Source organism: Triturus cristatus, chromosome 1_2, assembly GCF_964204655.1.
Source record: "Triturus cristatus chromosome 1_2, aTriCri1.1, whole genome shotgun sequence".
In the NCBI taxonomy this organism is placed as follows: Eukaryota; Metazoa; Chordata; class Amphibia; order Caudata; family Salamandridae; genus Triturus; species Triturus cristatus.
The window spans coordinates 649,481,655-649,501,647 of NC_140580.1; the positions used below are offsets into that span (position 1 = coordinate 649,481,655).

General features: G+C 41.8%; 1 protein-coding gene across 1 annotated transcript in view; it reads left to right on the forward strand.

Moving 5' to 3' along the window:
• Positions 1 to 19,993, forward strand: part of TUBGCP2 (tubulin gamma complex component 2) — a 257,023-nt gene that overhangs the window by 26,634 nt on the left and 210,396 nt on the right. Inside the window, exons 5-7 of the mRNA XM_085608073.1 lie at positions 2,203 to 2,362; positions 7,773 to 7,980; positions 18,805 to 19,004. Of these exons, the coding sequence (XP_085464199.1) occupies positions 2,203 to 2,362; positions 7,773 to 7,980; positions 18,805 to 19,004 (568 nt within the window). The remainder of the gene's footprint in view (positions 1 to 2,202; positions 2,363 to 7,772; positions 7,981 to 18,804; positions 19,005 to 19,993) is intronic.

The following is a 19,993-nucleotide window of genomic DNA, read 5'->3' on the forward strand; positions in this document are numbered from 1 at the left end:
GGTAGGGAGTCTGATATCTCTAAGCAGCTCACTACTGTCATCCTCTGTATAGTCACCAGACGTGCAGTACACCGTTTGATAATAGTAAGCAAACCAGTCAGCAATGTCCTGTGGGTCAGTTATGGTGACCTCATCCTTACCACGTAGCTCGGGCACAAGACGGGCCGCCCACTCCTCCTTATCCAACCACGCGATTAGCTTCCCCTCCTTGTCACCATGCTCATAAATTCTACTCTGCGTGTCCCTGCCGAGGGCTCTGATTCTATTTTCCGCGATACTTTTGAAGTCGTCTTGTTTCAGCTTAAGGAGATGTAAGTTTTCGAGTGTCTCCTCCTGAGCTAGCACCTCTTCTACTCTTTGTACATCTTCTTCTGCACGCACTAAATCTATTTGTTTTTCTTTTTTCTTCCCGGCAATCAGGGACAGAGTCTCTCCACGAATAACTGTCTTGTAGGCTTCCCATAACGTCTGCGCTGACTCAACCGTCCCCTCATTACATTGAAAATAGCTGTCCGTGGCTTGACCTACTTTCTTCTGAATTTTGGGGTCACGTAGGTGCCAGGCATTAATGGGGGCTATTTTCCCGGCACTCTCTCGACCCAGAACTACCTTCATCCAGACCAGGGAATGGTCCGAGATGCCTCTGCCCAGGTGACGAACCTCTCGAATACTTAAGGCCTGTGCTGCCGGGACTGGGATGTGGTCTATACGAGATAGACTTTGATGGGCTCCCGAAAGGAACGTGTGTTGGATCCTGTCTGGGTTAAGTATCCTCGACCCATCTATCAACCCCATAGTGTCAAGAAAATCCAGCAGCCACTGGACGCTCATCATTTTGACACTGATATGGGGCTGCATTAGTGTTGTTGGGGTGGCAGATTCCATCCCTGAGGCAGATGGCTCATATTATGACTTTTTAGGTCGAGCTTGGGCAGCGCAGGCGAATGCGCTGCTCTGCGAGGCATGCTGTATGAGAGTATGGACTTGAAGCACCGCCCATAGTTTTCATTGGCTTGGGTCATTGTCCTTTGTAAATGCTGGCTTCTGATTCGTTGGTTGGCCTCTTTAGTATCGCTCTGTCTTCATTTGTAACTGACTGGTCCTTTTACTTCTGTTACACAGCATGTCTTATTTAGTCTATAAGCACTATTTTCTTTAATGAGTTTCTCCTACTGCACGCACAAAATACTTTTCTGTAACATTCAGCTCACCATGTGCACTTTCACTTTCCAAGCGGCACGGGACAGTGGTGGACGCTTTTTTCAAATGAAATAGGTCTCGCATGTACAAGAGTTTGAGTTATTGGCATTGTAAATGACACTGCCTTTTTTGTATGTGTTAATTATGTGTTAATTATCAAAACAGATAAATAAAAGGCCACTTTTAGGCCAATAGCTTAAACTCTCGCAAATACACACAGATACATAAAACAAGTATTTGGAATGCAATAGTTCTCGCAAATGAATCTGTACGAAGGAGTGTTTGGTTGATTGTGTGGGGACGACCAGGTGTCTGCTGTCCGAGGCTTTTATATTTTGAGCTCTAAATGTCCTTTTGATATTAAGCCCTCCTCCGGAAAAGAAAAGAAAAATATGTCCTGCAAAAGAAATTACTGTTACAAAATAATACTTTGCTATAGGTGTCTTGTGATTGTGCATGGTCCTCAGAGATCATTTCTTTAGTTTGACTCTTTTTAGTGCAAGGACATATTGATGTTCAGAGGGAAAGAGGTTCTGATCATGGATGAACATACCTTTTCAGCATAAATAATTTTTAAGTGCTGCTTACCAAAGAATTCGAAATTGTGTGCCACGAGCAGATCCAACTCTGATGTCATTCAATACAGAAGTCAACTTGGGAATGTCCTTCACTGTTGAGAATAAACCAGAGTGTATGTCTGTGTCTCAGAAGGCTTCTCATGCGCTTGTACTACTGGATGTGCAGTGCTGGAGGAACTCCTCTCAAGCCCCTACCCTCTAGCATACCCATTTCTTGATACAGAAATGCATGTGTAAAATCCCTGCATGACTATATATCACGCTAAAATGCATTTCAAATTAGTTACCCTTTTCCTTGTTTCTCTAAGAAGGGCATATTTCCCTCATGGAGAAAGGGGTTCCTCTACACATTGATGATTTTTTTGGTGTTTATATGTAAATACTTATGAATTAGTGAAAAAGCATATGTTTTAACTATTTTCAGCTGTCCATCGATCTTCGAAAGATGCTTCGAGACAAGCAAAGCAAGAAAAACACTGGCCAGATGATTCCTGTGTTCCCCCCTTGGGTGTATGAGAGACCAGCACTGATTGGAGACTTCTTAACTAGCTCAAATTTAGGTCCAGAAATCAATGTACCAATAGGTGCGTATGGGGCAGAGGCAGAAATTACATTTATGTGATTTATTAATTTTTTTCTTAAAGTTCTTTCTGTCCTTTCATTTGTTACCTTGTCTTTTTAAATTTGAACTCATTTTCTAAGTAATGGTGCTTTCTTGAGCCTTAGTGCTATTTCAGTGTTTGCAAAACCCAGTAAAAAAATGGGGTTAGCGTAGGAGTGAATACAATTTTAGGTTGACCTGCAAAGTTTGCGACATTTTACAAATGCTATAAAGTTTCTCTAGCTTTCGAGAATTGTAAACCTTCCATGTGGGCAAGAATTTTTGGAGAAATGGTTTTTGTGAACACACTTTCACACAAAAACTTTTTGTGTTACAATTCTCCCAGTAACGGTTGACTATTTTTGAGGTATTTGCCACAAATTCTATCCATACTAATCTCACAACCGTTGAGAAATTTGTGAAGCTTGCAAAGTTTTGAAGACAACTTTCAAACGTTTGCAGTTTACAACGTTTGTAACTTTGCCCTAATTTTACATACAAAGAAAGGCACATTTGTTGTAATACCATGAGCAAAGATTATAATGGGAATGATTCCACAGTCCACAAGGTGATATGCCAGTTTGCCACTTTAATTTCATTGAAAGGGAATTGCCAGAGGATTAATGAGCTACTTACATTCTCCCATCCATCACTAACGCTAATGTTCTGTGGGGGAAACTTATCTGCATATCTCTGCCATTGAATGCCTTATCCATGGTTCCTCTAACCCATCACATATGACGTTTTTGTTTTGTCCTAGGAACCATGAAAAAGCTATATTCCCTGTTGTGTTCTGGGGCTCGTGGCACATAGCCATTCTTTGCAGGGTCATGATTACATTTGACTAAGACTTTGATGGCAGCATTTGATTTTCTGAGAACTATGAGATACTTAACCTTTATTCGCAACCCCAGTGTGTCTTGCACAGCTCAGGCGTGAAGAAGCCTGGAGGTGTTACTGGAAGCGCCTGCTTTTTTCACAATCGTCTGAAATGCTTTAACATTCTTGCATATATTGTTTAGTGATCCTAGTTAAAGCACTGCTTCTCCATGAATGTTTTATTCATAGGATAGCTTTGGTTGTGGATAGTCTTGTTTGGGCTGGATTTTGCTTTGTTCGCCATAAGTTGGCAGGGTATGCTCAGACGTGAGTCCCTTGCTCACTTTGCCACTGGATTCAAGCAAGCCTGGCTGAAGACGGCTGAAATGCCAGAAACCTGTCCTAGGAAGCTTGTTTCCGGTCCAGGGAAGACATGGCTTGGCAGTTCGGGCTGGACTGTTCCCATGAGGTACAGGGGCACACTGATTTGCATATGGCCATGTCTGAACTGGGGTGGCAGAGTGGGCTAAAGAACGGTGATGGATTAAACCCAGATCAGTTGACTGGGGGTGAGTGCTTGCAATGTTCAACACTCCGTCCATCAGTTCCTTTGGTTTTTGCTTTGTTGGCCATAAGTTGGCAGGGTATGCTCAGACGTGAGTCCCTTGCTCACTTTGCCACTGGATTCAAGCAAGCCTGGCTGAAGACGGCTGAAATGCCAGAAACCGGTCCTAGGAAGCTTGTTTCCGGTCCAGGGAAGACATGGCTTGGCAGTTGGGGCTGGACAGTTCCCATGAGGCACAGGGTCAGACTGATTTGCATATGGCCATGTCTGAACTGGGGTGGCAGAGTGGGCTAAAGAACGGTGATGGATTAAACCCAGATCAGTTGACTGGGGGTGAGTGCTTTCAATGTTCAACACTCCGTCCATCATTTCCTTTGGTTTTTGCTTTGTTCGCCATAAGTTGGCAGGGTATGCTCAGACGTGAGTCCCTTGCTCACTTTGCCACTGGATTCAAGCAAGCCTGGCTGAAGACGGCTGAAATGCCAGAAACCGATCCTAGGAAGCTTGTTTCCGGTCCAGGGAAGACATGGCTTGGCAGTTCGGGCTGGACTGTTCCCATGAGGCACAGGGTAAGACTGATTTGCATATGGCCATGTCTGAACTGGGGTGGCAGAGTGGGCTAAAGAACGGTGATGGATTAAACCCAGATCAGTTGACTGGGGGTGAGTGCTTGCAATGTTCAACACTCCGTCTATCATTTCCTTTGGTTTTTGGATTTGCATTAGGGGCACTTGATGGATTAAGTGCTTCCAGTTATTCCAATCTAAAGGGTCAGATTTGTCTCCAAATCCAGGAAAGATGTCCTTTTACTGAGGATCGATTTGTTCACACCTGAACTGAGCATGCAGCTGCACTAGGTTTGCAGATGAATACACAAAACATGTATTTTTTCCAAGGGCAGACAGGGATCATCCTTATTACACAATTCGACATCATTCCTTGGTTGGCATAATTGCAGCCAGATGGCTCAAAAAGACATTCGATTGCAAATTCTGCGGTCATTGGTGTGTTACCCAGAAAGTAGAACCAAACGTCTATTATTCGTAGAATTTGATGTGCTAAATAAATTATACTTTTGCTCACACCATGATGAGTTTGCATAATTTCTAATAATGTTATTCTAGAATTGGGGGTGAGCTGGGAGACTTTCCTATAATGCTAGGGAGGCTGCCTGATTTTCTTATAATTTTGCTCATCATTGAAACTTTGAATGATTTCTAATTTTACATACTCCGTATAACTTTACATCTGAGAGCCTTCATGGCATTGACTCTATACTGCTTATTTTGAATTTTTGTGGTAAACCTCTTTCACTTTTCATTGACCTAGAGCTCAGTTATTGAGTGGACCCCATTACTTAATGAAATGTTTACTCTGCTGATTGAAGTTTGGTGAGGTGCTTTAATGCAAGGACACGTTGCCTCATGAAATGAAGGCTTAACGCTGTCTTGGATCGAGTAAACTGTGGCAGAACCGAATGAGGCAAATTATGGAGTGTCCAATTTTGGAGTACAGTTTTGGGTTTGAACAACATGTTCCCTCAACATAAACTGCGTTTAAGTCGTAATTGTAGTGTTGCAAATGGGAACTCATGCCCTTGGATTGGTGATCTGTAGCAAAATAAGGCCTAAACAAAATTGACTATGTTGGTAATTGGTGACAACACACCTCTGGCACATGGTAGCAGCAGGTCTTTGGCACATGATGCAGCACACCATTGGCATATCATTGACTTATAATGGCTTCTTGGCTGATGATCAAAGCTCAGCTCTGGTTTATAACACTAACACACCCTGACGTACGATTGTGGCAATTGGGAATTTGATGGCAGGTTTGGAAGTACTACTAGCATGTAATTAACATCGCTTGTATATTATAATTGTGACTTCAGCCCCACAGTGATGGCATCACTCCTGTCATGTGGTGGTAGCACTCTTGTGACGTTAGTCCTTGGTCAAAGGTTTTGTAATATCACTTTGTGTGATGTTGTGTAAGGGGAGAGTAATACATAATTTGTGTTTATGGGTTAATTATGAGTATTCATCTTGCTTAAGGAACTTGAGAATGTAAAGTTCTATTAGAATGTGATGTAATTGGGGTTCCACTTAGGGTATTCCCGAGACATTTGCTCAGCCATTGTTTCTGCTGTAATTTGTTAAAGATATTTATTTTGATTAAACTATAAGCCAAGAGATTCAGCCTCATCTGTGGATGTTGGCTTTTTTCTCATAGGGGTCTGAAAAGTATTCAATAAACTTGGTTAGAATAAAACAATACCTCTGATTCTCAAAGTAGTCCATTAACATTAAATCAGAAGCAACACAAAACATTGTTGCCTCCAAACACATTTGGCTTCAGTTTAGACAGATGATATCACATCATTCCTCAAAGCAGTTTCTTGATTGTCTTTCTCATATAGGTCCAGCAGATTCAACAGCAGTTTCTTGTCTCATAATAGGTTTTATTTGTTCTCTTATCATGGAAGAGTCTACAGGCTGTGTGGTTGTTGCTTAAACTTCACCTCTGCTGTTTAATATTCCTGCCATATATCTGTAGTAGAGCATACCGCCATAATAAAAAGAAAATGCTACTCATCATATTTTGTAGCTGCAGTAGGATATCATGATAATACACTACTCATAAGGGCAGTTCAGCATCTCCAACTTTGGTCATATTTCTTGGTGGCTCCGAATGCAATCATGGGACTGTTTAGAAATTTAGTTTCCGGCATTCAAGTGCGGACTTAAGAAATTCCTGACTCTTGAGATTTAGTGAGGGTGACACTTAAAATTCGAGCAGCCTCCAGGAGTTGCTTGCAAGCTATTTTCTGAAAATACTGTTTTTTTTTCTCAAGGGAAACAAATCTCTTGCTGAGTGTTGCTACTGCTGCATTGTTTTTTCGAGGCTCGTTTTCTAGCAGATGCAGCTCGAACAGTAATTTAAGCACAAACTTGGCCAATGTAACTTACAGATCAGCTTAGAAACTGTGTGATGGCGCCTTTTAAATATCCAATCTCCTGCTTCGTATGAGAATAGGAGGGAACTTTAAATTTCTCCTTATTCCTGAATCTTGACTCCTCTCTTCTTGAAGTAAGAACATGTTTGTTGTGTTAGTGTTGTTGTCGTTTTTGTTTTCTCAGCTATCTTTACCTGACTGGCTGTTTAAGCAGTGAGACCACAGGATTTTGAAAAGTGCTGTCTCTGCAATCAGGGCCTGTGTTACAAATAGTGCATTTTCCCTGCTTGCGCCAAGGCACACCTTTAAACAGGTGTGCCAGGCACAAACCGGGAAAATGCAGAAGCTGCAAACTCGCACTGCCCTGGGGTAACGCGTTCAAGTGAAATACAGAGAAGCTACTTCAAAGCCGCTCCATTATTCTTGCTACAGGCAGCAACGTGCCTGCATTTTGAAGAGGGATTATAGACCCCTTTGCTGGTGAATATAGTGAGTTACTGCACACAACTGCAGGGGGCTGTCTTGAGGCCAATGGGACCACCTTTCTCCTCTTGAGAGGGATGCCCTGAGGGGACGCACTGAATGTCCATCCCCATTTTGTGAGTGCACCTTCTAAGGGCATGTTTGCCTCTGTGCCCTCACCTGTATTATCGCGTGTACGCAGAGGCAAAGTGATTCCCTTATTTGTTTGGTGCCATGCCACATTCAAATTATGGAATACTCTCTTAAGATAGTGCTGCTGCTAAATGTGTATTAGCGCTATCAGTACTTCAGTAGGGGCCGCACAAGTGTCTGTGATCCCTTCTGCAATAGCAAAGTGCTCCGGGGCAGTGCACAAAGCTGGTGCACACGCCGATTGCGCCTTGTGGCACTTCCCGAAATATGGCCCCAGGTGTTCTGAAGGAGTGGATTTACTATACAGAACTGTTTCTTATCCACTCAGAATAATGGATGTTCATTCAAATTAAACTGCTATTATAACCTTCAAGTTGACAGCTGACTCTCGTACATAGCACTCTCCACATAGAAATCATTTGTGCATTGTCTCTGCAGGTAACTTATTACCAGCTGCCCAGGAAACTGCCATTGTGGAGGACTTGCTTTATGTCTTGATTGGTGTTGAAGGCCGGTATGTGACTGCAAAGCCTCTGTCTGATAAGCAGCCTCGGTCCTTCAACTTGGATTCTAATCTGGACCCATCTGTCAACGAACTGGTGATGCGGATACTGCCAGTGGCATCAAACTATTCTGAAGTGACAAGGTAAGAAACTGTGAAGACTGAAGTAGGACATGGTTGACACGTCCAGTGAGTAACTAGAAAGATTTACTTTGAAATTAACCACATAACAACCACCCTGAAAATCAATGGTAAAAACCATTAATAAGGTGTGCACCAAAAATTGAATTACCTCTTTTGGCTGTCATTACCTCCCCACTGCGTGGAACTCATTTTATTGACTCTTGAAAAAGGAAAGCTTTGTCTGCCTTCAGAGGATTTGAACATGTGACCTGGTGGTCGCATAGTTCTTTGATCGGGTGGCTTCACCCACTTAACTCTGTTAATGGCACTCAAACAGGGAATTTGAGACAAATATATAAAGCCATCTAACTGTTCTGTGGTGATGTTCTGTTCCCTTATGTAATGTTATGTTCATAGCATTTATAGAGTGCTACAACTCACTCCTACTGACATATCCAGGTGCTTATGCTTCAACCAGAAGGGTGTTTTTGACTAAGACTTTAAAAAAATAGGGTTTTAACAGTTTTTTTGAACAATGTGAAATTTTTGCTGGTGTGAATCTGGAGCCGTAACAAATTCCAGTGGTGCAGAACCAGAACAAAAGGCGCAACCTATGCTGAGAGTCGTTCAGATATGGTGGGGAGATGCCAGTGCAGGATTAAAGAATAAGAGGCTCTTTGTGGGATGATAAAACCTTATTCTAGATGGAAGATAGGCGGTGCCTTACCTATACAAGGCTTTGTGAGCATAACCGAGGGATCTTAAAATTGAGCTTAAAGAAGTACTGGAAGGGAGAACACAGGCCAGCATGCCTGCTGCATTCTGAATCACCTGCAGTCTTGACAGAAGTGAATCATTGGTGGCTACCAAGAGTGCGTTTCCATTATATAGCCAGCTAATTATGAGAACTTGTGTAATGGACTTGCTGCAGTCAGTAGGGAGCCATGAAATTACTTTCTTAAGCAGACGAAAAATTCCAAAGCAGGAGCTACAAATTAATTTGACCTGGTTAACCAAAGAGAGCTCATCATCCAGAAAAATGCCCTGATTTTTTTTACCACCTTTTTGGAACGGGGGGACACTCCCAGCTTGAAAGGACGCCAGTTGTCTGACCAGATCTACTTGTTTTTGCCTAATAGCATAATCTCGGTCTTACCTCTGTTAAGCTGTAAACAATCAAGTTTCATCCAGGTTGGCAATTTTCTTCATACAGTCATGAAGGCTACGTTTTGTTACCTCAATGTGCTGGCCAAAAGATATCACTAATTGGCTATTGTCGGCATAAGACAGGATCTCCAATCCGAAGGATTCCACCATCTTTACTTAGAGGGCCACATAGATATTAAAAAGTGTGTGACTCAACGAGGATCCTTCAGGTACCCCACAGGTATTATTAATCTTCCATGATTTGAATGGAGGAACAGAGCCCACTTAGACTTTCTTAAAGCTAGAGCCCCTCACCCATTTTAATACCTGTGCATGCACCCAAATGTCATACATTCTCTGAATGAAGGCTGCTTGTGACGCTTGAGTTGTATTCCCCTGACAAAGCTGCAAGGTTATTGCCATGAAGCTGCTGCACTGAGTCCTCAAGCCTTTTCTCCTTTTTGAATCTCCTAGTGAGTGTGGCGTTTTACCGGTCTTCTGCCCTTTCGACCCCAAAGCTGCCTCCTCTTTCCGGAGCTACTGATAGGGCCCCCGAGTTGACGTCCCGTGACAAAGCAGCAAGATACAATCGAGTTGCTGCTGCCGAATGCTTTTCCTGATGACTTGAGTGAGATTGGTGATTTTTTCGCCCTTCCGATCCCGTGGCTGCCTCCCCCTTCCAGTCCAGCTTCTGGAGGTGGGTTTCTTAACTGACTTTGGGATTGAATGTGTGTTAATCTTCAATCCCTCCATTTTGTGAAGGAGGTTTTTTGGGTCCGTGTCCTGATCCCCCATCTTGACGGCCTCGACCGGCTATTAAGATCGCTCCAAGCAGCCGGTCCTCGTCTTGGTGTCGCCAGGCTGTATATTGCATCAAGTCGATCACCCCCTTTGGGATACCTATCCCCCCTTCCGATAAGGATGACCACAGCGAGACTCCCTCTTCGCCCCTTCCTTAGGCCCCTTCCACCACCTATGGTGCTCGGGCACAGAGAGCAAATCTATCCCCGGCCGATGAGATTCCATTACCCACAACGAACTATGGGCGCGTGGACTTTGACTTTGAGGGTCCCTTGATGTTCTTTTTTCCTTTGTCGATATGCCTGACTTTGTCCGTCTTTCCAGCTTCCTGTCTCTATCCCCCTCCCCCTCTCACCTTCTATGCTCCAAATGACTCCTAGTTGTGTTATTTATGCTCTGGTAACTGATGTAATTCTGTACAACTGTTTTCATGTAAAGCGCTCTGATACCTCCCGGTCTAGCCAGCACTATATAAAACTCTGCAAATACATATTTTTTTTTTTTTTTTTTTTTTAAACCACCTTATCAAAAGCTGCAGAAAGGTCAGCTGCGTTCACCGTTTGCACTCCATGGTTTCAAGGAGCCCTGCAAACAAGACATTCCGGACACCAGCACCAAGGAATATTCCAGTGCTTCTGTTAAGCTGTTTTAATGCTATGAATATATAAATGTCAAAAAATAGAGAGGTCCAAGACGTCCATAAATTTCTGTGTATTTGACAAATCGCTTTCAAGCATGGAGTCTCTGAAATATTCTTTAGCTTGCTAAATAGTCACTTTTTATCCTCCCTCACCTCAGTGCGCCCACTACATTCCTAGAGACAGCAAAGTGACTTAGTGGGTTGACCACTTGAATATTGAACATGCAGTGATGTACTGGTCATGGGTTTGAATCCGAACAAGACAGACTTAGCTTTTCATCCGTCCAGAATTGGTACATTGACTACCATTACATTGGTAATAGTTCAACTGTGATTTACTGGACTTAGAAACTGCAGAAGTGTGATTTGAAGCCTAATATATTTGTGTATATATAAGTCCAGGTTTTATTCATATTATTATTAGTAGTAATAGTAGTAGCAGTTGTACTTACAGTATTAGTAGAGGTATTCTCATTTCAGGAGGACAAGGCCTGACTTGTGAAGTGTTGTTGCAGTTTCAGAGTTCATTAAAAACCTTGCTCTCTGAGAGGTTCTGGGTAATCCTGCAGTTAGGTGTTTAGGCGGAACACTATCCCGTCATGGCTTCAGAACGACTAATGCTATGCCAGGGGTTCATGATGCGTCCTGTCTCGTGAAGGTTCATGAAGTAGCCTACCATCAGAGTTTCATGGGAAACCTTTACTCAAGGGCTTTAGAGAAGGGCCATGCTCAACGGTTTATGGTTTATAAAGACTTTTGACTCCCATTATGTTCAGGGGCCTTGCAAATAATTACACTTCTTCCCTCACCACTCGCATTCCATGGAGTTCCGGGGCATTTCAGCCAACCATCTCAGCTCTTTGTTTAGAAAAGAGGTGTCCAGTGTAGCTCTAGGAAATCAATTCAATATTTTATTAAAGATTCGGAACTCCTATGAGGTCCACATAAAAGTACATACATATTATTACATAAAAGTATTAAAACATAACGAAAACTCATTCCATGGACCATCATGAACTATCAAAGGCCTGCTTAGCAGGTCTAGAATTCCCTTGCATAACATTAGTCAATATTGTCCATTCTCGTAATAGGCAAAATATCTAAGATTTTCAACAATAATACCATTTAGCTCATAGGCAGAAACAGAGGCCCAAAGACCTCTACCAAAGGAGGTAGCGTATGTTTAGGACCGTATTAAATAATAGCAGCTTCATTCAAGTATAAAATAATATGCATCACCTCAGTGCCTAAAAAAAAAAAAATCTAACATTTGGCCATTTGGGATTAGCAGCAGAAGGATTGGAGTAATAAAGCATATCCTAGAATGTGCAAAGGGCAATAAGTAGCAGCCAGTTCATGTACAAAATGGAGACCAAAATTCAGCTTCGGCAGAAAGTTCAATTTAAAATTAGCAGCAAGAAAAAAGAAATAACAGAGCATAACCTAACCTGTGCAGAAAGCAATTGAGTAGCAGCCAGTACATGTGCAAAATACAATCCAGAATCCCACTTCAATTGAGTTTTGAAGTTAACAACAAAAGGAAAAGTGGGAGACGAGCACAACATATCCCTATTGTGCAAAGAGCAGTAATAGCAGCCAATCAATCTGCAAAATACAATCTGACAAAGGAGAAAATATTAATACTCCGTATGAAGATGACAGACAGGGGGGTTAACAGACAATTTAAAAGAATATTTAGAAGATTTAAAATATATACATAAACTTCTTAAAATAATTAAATAGTTTTACACACACTGCTTCGTTTTTCGGGCAAAAGAGAAAATCACGGGCTGAAGCTACATTTTTAACACCATTTTGTAAAAACATCGGCCGAAGCCAGCGACGACGACTCAAAACCTATGCTGGACAGGCAACCAAGACATGATCCAGGGTCTGAATGCTCAGTTTACAGAAATTACAAGTTTTTCCGTTTTTCAAATTCTGGGACCAGTTTGCTGTTAAGTTATTTAAAGATAAAAGATTCATACGACATAAAGTGAGCAATGGTCGAATTCCATGTTCTAAATTCCAGAATAAATATTTTTGCGAAATTCTCGGTGAGTTTGTCCTGGCTATTCGCTTTAATCTCTCTTTAGAATTACAAAATTTAATATCTATATTATAGCTAATCTTGCCACTTAAGGTTTTTAAAAAAGATTTAAATTCTAATGGTGGGAGGGTAATCACTGATTATTCTTGTACGCAAAAAACAATTTGTGCCAGTGAGAAATCACAATAGAAGGAGTAATTACCTGCCTTATCACCGAAGATTTCTTGATAAATGAAACCTCTTAATGAATCAGGCTCGCTATTTTTTAACTGATATCCCCCGCGTAAAACCCTGGATAAACCTTGGATATAGGAGCTTATCAAGCCAAATTCCAGTCTAATAGCAGTTGTTCGAACTAACATGTTAAAATTGCATAATTTACGTAATATCTGACCTTCAATCTTATCTAAAAAAAACTCCAGTCCTTAACAGGGTTTGATTCAATGGCCTAAAGCAGGGTTGGAGGGATTTTTTCTTTAAAACTCAACAGTAGATGTAAAAAATGCCTTCTGCCCATAGCACTGTAGAAAATACGCAAACCATTAGCATGGGGTGCAGCTTTACAGGAGCTATGTTCGATATGAAGTTTGTTCTTCGTACTACCCGCTATTAGTTTCCCTAAATAAAGGTATGAATCTACCACCTCTCGCTTTTCAGGACCAATTTGCCACTTAAAATTACATGATTTTCTACTTTTGTTACATTTCATAATTAAGATTTTACTTTTAGATACATTTATCTTCAAGAAAGGGTCCGCTGTATAGTTCTGTAGTGATATCGGCTTTCTATTCAACCCAATAGGGGTTAGGTCCATTACTACTATATCATCTGCATATAAAAGACATGCGAAAGGCCGTCTACTTATCTTTGGTGCATCACCCTCTCCTTGAGCAAAGCAATTGGGTAGATCTGCAATATATAAAGAAAATAGCAGCGGTGCTAACAAGCAACCTTGTTTCAAGCCATTTTCTGTAGGGATTACATCTGATAAACCTTGATATCCACCCATTAATATCGGGCACCAAGTTTGAGAATGTAGTGCGATAATTAAGGATAGCAGGGGAGAAGGCAGTCCCATTTTTTGCAATTTTCTCCATAGTAATGGTCGATCTACCTTATCGAAGGCCGTTGAAAAATCTATGAAAGCCATGTATACGTTTGAACTATGGGAAATTGTGTATTTCTCCTTAATTAGTTTCAACATGGAGATATTATCTAGGGTGGAATGATTTTTTCTAAAACCTGCTTGTTCTATAGGGAGGACCTTTTTCTCTCTCACCCATTCCGTGAGATGATCGAGGATACTACATGCAAATACATGCAAATATTTCCCCCGACGCATCCAATAAGGCTATTTGCCGGTAATTACCTGATGGTGGTGTCTTCCCTTGTGAGTAGCAGAAATGGCTCCTTTCTAATTACCGTCATGGGAATTTCATCAGAACCCATTGCTCCTGAGAATCTAATTTTTTTAAATAGATCCAGCCACTTCATTAATAAAATGTACATAATTGGATACAGGGGTTTTAAACTGATCGGGTGCCGCAATGATTGAACTGATGGAATTAAAATTCACGGAATAGAGTTCTAACAGATGAAATTTCCATTCCTCTTCTTTAATGGGAATAGGGAAAGATTTCACTCTTGTGCCACAGCAGTCGGCGATTATTTCCCAATAACTTTTGGAATTATATTTTGAGGCCGCCTCTTTTAGCTGCACCCATATACCATCTTCCTTTATTTGTCTCAGGGAGCGTTTTTTTCTCTGTCTTTTCCTCTTTAATAGGTTTATTAAATTACTGCGTTTGGATGATAAAATTCAGAAACTGGGCCCTCACTGATTTATTTATTTCCCTATTTATAGTAAGCATTGGGTTGAAATGTGATCTCCGCTTAGCTGGAGCATGTGATAATTTATTAGCCAGAGAACCTATATTATGGGAAAAAGCTTTGAGTAAATCAAATTTGGTAGAATCACACTCGACTGTTATAAAGTGCTGCTGATCTCTTATCGGAGCCATTAAGTATGCTTTTAATTTAGCGGTTGCTTGAGTATTCCAGTGAATTCTACCATTTGTTGCATTGAAACCTACTGTGCTGCCTTTGAAGTTCCAGGGGCCTACCTTAGCACAAGTGAATTCAAATTTGGAGCAGATCAACATATGGTCACTAAAAACATTTCCCAGGACTTCCATGTTCATGAGTTTACAAAAGAAATCTGCAAAAACAATTAAATAATCTATAATAGATCTCCCAGTTGGGGCCTTATCAGTATAATTTGCTGGAATATCCTTTACTAACCTCCCATACGCAATTATGAGATCTTAACTTCTCAAACCTTCGAGTAATAAGACTCCTCTTTTGTCTGTCCTGCTTTTATTCGGAAATTGGGCATAGGGGATATGTAGGGCTTCGTTTTTTTCAGTATTCGAGAATACCCTTATACTATGAGATGAGACTTTAGAGTTCAAATCTCCAGCTAATAATAGGAACCTGCCGTCTTCACTTTCCATGGTAGAGGAGATAAAAACAAATACATCTTTTAATAGATAAGAGTAAGATGCATCGGGAGGTAAATATGCATTTACGATCAACAGGGAATCCAAATGATCCTGGACATCCTTGTGATCTAGCTTAATCGCCTGAATTAGGTTAGAGGCATGAAAAATTTCTTTATATGACCAACTAAGGCTTGTACCTAACATAATGGCAATACTTCCTTTAGCGTGACCTCTATTCACAGGAAGCGCAGGCCGGCTCAGCACTATATAATCTACAGTAGACCAGTTCTTTGTGATCCAAGTCTCTTGTAGACATATATCGGCATTCTGCTCTTTCAAAAATAAGAGTTTGTTTTTATTAGTGCTTAAGCCGGCTGCGTTCCAAGATATCACATTAATAACCTTGCTAGGAAGAGTTCCCACATTTTAGGCCCATTTTAGGCCTAAGGGTCTGTTTGTATTACGAGCTCCTGCAACCCAACTCCATTTCTTATCTTCCTCCTCAGCAGAAAGAACATGCTGGGTGTTTTTCTCTGTGCAAAGCGAAACCCTCCTACCTTCTTTACCAAGGGAGACCTGCAATATACTCTCTCTCTCCGAGAAAGGTTTGCCCCTTGTGGTGGTTTCTAGATCGATGTTAGACAGCTTATTTTGGACCACTTTTTTTTAATGCTAGCTCCTCTTCTGGTATTAAAACATCAATGCCACAACAACATAGTTTATCACTGTATGCCATTATCAGGTGGGAGATAACTTTGGATGCAGATGTTACTCGTGTAGCCCTAAGATTATTATATTGTTTAACCTCAACCAGAGTGATGTCATTGATTTCGATCATTTGAAGGCCTGGAATTTCAGCAAAGCAACCCAACAGAAAGGTCCTATTCATAAATGGTTCGTGGTCAAAAATAAACTAAAGATCCAGGATATAAGGGGCAAGATGTGAGTTATTGACTAGGCTGGTTACCTCGGAAATATTTTCATAAGGATTATAAATAACATTATTACCCAAAGAGGAAGCAAATAGAGAAGCATTAGGGTTCAAGATACTCTGAGCAGTAGGGGGAACGCTTATATCTAATACCAATGCATCTTTGGTAGATTTAAGTGGCGTACTAGAGTTCAGAAGAGAAGAACAAGGACCCGATAAATTGAACTCGGTTTGTCCATCTTCCTTCTTCAAAGCGTTTGATTCCAGGTTTGATGGTACATTATGGATAAGGTTAGGGTTGAAGCTTAACCGTTTTGTCCTTTTTTTTTTTTATTTATCCTTCGGCATTTTTCCCTTTTTTTTCCTTCTTCTTTTTCTTACAAACGTTGTTACTTTTGTTCTTAATAACCTTTTCCTTAATGGGAGAGCAACCAACTTTTAGTCCATCCTCTATAGGCTGCTTAGGAGATTTTACACCTGTTTTTAGGAAGATGGGGAAAACCTTTCGAATTGTACTTGAATTTGTATTTTCCGTCTTAGCTTGCGGGCGTGACTTAGGTACAGCCACTGTAGCTAAAGACTCTGGATCGAAGAGCTGCTGTAGAGTAGAGTAGTGTAATTTATCAAGGATATCTTAGTTTTCTTTCAATTTGGTTTTATTTTTCCTACTAATGAAAGGCTTACCAGCCTGAATGCCAAATCCCGCCCTTTAGCATATGGAAGAGAGTCTGTTTGAGTAGGATCTAGCTTGTCGAAGTTATCCTCCAAAAGTAGGGGAGGGGAAGACCCCTTCCCTAGATTAGGCATACGGGAGGGAAGTAGGCAAGCTTCACCAGGCGATCAATTTCTGTTCAGAGGATATAAACTTTGTCAGGGTCAAAATAGAGTCCAGAATAAAGCCAGAGTTACTTACTGATTTCTCCATTAAGGCTAATATAGAAGACAGCACTCTTTCCAGGCAAAGTAATGATTCCGACATCAGCATTTTTGACTCTGGATTATTAATTAAGGGAAGAAAATTCGGGGATAGTTCCGGAGTTAATGACCCCCGTGAGCTTGTTCCGCTGGGTGTACTACTGATCAGTTGTATTTTAGCAGGGCAATCCTTGGAGGAAGGTGAAGTAGCAGGAATAAGTATCCTAGATGATTCTAGATTATGGGCGTGAGACATTTTAGGAGACTGATCTAGATTAATGTCAGGGAGCGTAAAATCTTCCGTTATGTGTTCTCCCGCTTTTGGCACTAATTGAGATACCCCTTCGGGTTCGGAGACTCCATTTACAAGGGAGTGGATGGTTAAATTTGCCAGCAAAGAGTCAGCCACCCTAGATTCCGAGTGTTGGTGATCTAAAGACCATGATCCTCCAATTTTGGACGATAATTTGGAGGGTACTACTGGCAATGGTTTTCCGGGAATTACTTTAGCCTCTACACAATCTTTTTGGGGAGACACCAGCAACCCTACTGATTTTAAGGTTATTTCTTTTTTTGGAAAGAAGGAAGGGATGGTATTGACACTCTTCAAAATGTTTATTTGCAGTGGGTTGTTTCTTAGAGGATTAGCTATAGTTCTTTGCATGCTCATGTATACACCAATCTGCCAGAGCGCAATTTGTTTGTGGTCATATCTTAGTTCTTATATTAAAAAACTCTTAGCCAGGTCGGCCAGCACAGCCAGAGAGGTATAGCTCCAATGCGCCAGGCTCGGGCGGGAGGTTGTATTACAAATTGCCACCGCAAGGCTCTAGAGGCACAGGAGGCGCAGGAAGGGAGCCGCGCTTTTCTCCAGCTGTCAGCGCTCTTCTCCAATAGTCACAAGTCACTACAGCCAGACACTACAGGCACCCTCTGTCTCCTGCAAACCTCCAACAAGTCTTTTCCTGAGGACGGATTGCAATTGTAGTTTTGGGAATAACAAAGTTTGATAGAATCTTGGCGAAGTTATGGCAGGGTTAAACAAGATCCTGGGTTCTGGCAGGATCTTGATTGCTTGGCAGCTTGGAGACTTGGTGGCTTAAAAAAGGCTTAAAACAGGGCAAAAACTGGGGGTGAGCCGCAAGGGGGGGGGGGCAAGCTCTACAGGACCTCCTCGGTTACTCCTATGCCCTGTACCCGCCCGAGCCCGTCAGCCCCCCTCTACCTCTCCACCTCACCGCTCAGCTTCTTCCCAGCCGTCCTGTCCAGCAGATCACCTTCGCTGCCACTCTGCAGATTTTTGCGGCTCTGCTATGCCGTCAAACTGCACTCTTCACTTGCTTCACTTTTGAATGTTTCCCTGGCTTTCAGGCCACCGGCGAGCCGCACGCCGCCCACTGTACTCCGTACTCCACCCTCTGGGACCGGCACTGCCTCAACCAGGAGTCTGTACTCTCGGCAACCGGTAAACCGGCAACGGTAGCAGCCAAAGTCTCAGCCCTCAGACTCAGTGGGCTGTTTTCTGGCAGTTTTCGGCTGTTTCGGCTGCGGCGGCGGTCGGACGGGCTTCAGCGGTACGCGGCACGAGCACGAACAGGCTCCACCTCCTCCAAACGTGCTGGTATCTAAAGTAGTTAGTGGGACTAGTCTAGGAACTCCATATGTTCAGCATGGCGTCTTGGTATGTAAAAGAGTTCCATTTAGATTAAGCTTGTATAAATTTATGTTATGTACATAGGCTACCATTTTTGGTAGGGTCTAGCCATCCTGGACCTACATTAAATACCCCTGCCTTAATCATGTTATGTGTGCTTAGCTATTTTCTTTTCATCTGCTAACTTCTGCTTTGTTTTCTTTCCAGATTCATCGAGGAAAAGTCGTCCTTCGAGTATGGACAGGTGAACCATGCCTTGGCAGCAGCCATGCGGACCCTGATCAAGGAGTACATGATTCTCATTACACAACTAGAGCATCTGCAACGGCAAGGACTACTCTCCCTACAGAAGTTGTGGTTTTACATCCAGCCCACAATGAGGACACTGCAGATCCTGGCTTTGCTCAGTGAGTGCTATTGAGGTGTGGCTGGAAAGGGGCACTTTTGGCCTTTTTGGCACATCTGGCCATTGAACCCCAAACTCTTGTCTTTCAAAAACTCCACAAAAACTAGAGAAATCTAAAAAATATTCTGAAAGTGAGTGGCGAGTTAAGAAATAAAAATTTGGGTGGGTAGTGAGAGGATAAAGCTTTAGGGACCCTGGGAATCGGACTGTGTATTGCAAATGTCTAAAAGGTCAGTGCAGGAGCCAGAGGTGAAAATGTACCAGTGTTCGAAAACAATACTTAATCCACAATAGTTAATCTGGGCAGCCATTGTATAGAGAAGAATGGAAGATGAGGAGTGAAAGAGAGGAGAAAAAAGCATAACAATGGAGTAGGCAGTAAAGTTAGAGACCAATTGAGGATTGGCAAGGGATAGGGTTAAGCTAATTGATGTATAGGGGTTAGCGGGAAAAAGAAACTGGTACATTTGGTCCCACATACTCCTGCAGGCCTACAAGCCCTGGTCCTGCTCTCAAGCTACATCAAAGACAAAGTTCAGTAGCAGTACGCCATAAGGAGGCAAGGTGGTGAAGCTGTCAGTAGAAGAATTGCTTGTAGTGTAAACTGTACATTCAGTTCCCATTACTCGATTCGAATACGAGAAAAGTCTAGCCTAAGAGGACCTTCATTGTGACTTGATGAAAATGTGTATCCATTTGAGACCTTTCCTCTGAAACTTAAAAATAAAAGCAACTCCAAAATCATATATAGTAAAAGTCCAGCTTCAATTAAAACATTAATTTCATTTAGTTAATACTAGTTATAACTTGTCTATTATGACATTTAACTCGCCCCTTGCATAATTTAAGCATGCAATCAGAGAATATACAGGAGTGTAAAAACTGCAAGTCTGGGTCCGCCATACATTCCTAATCTATTCACTTATATTGATTCATGTTAATAAAATTGATAATAAGATCCACAATTCAAATGTTTCTCATATGAAAAGC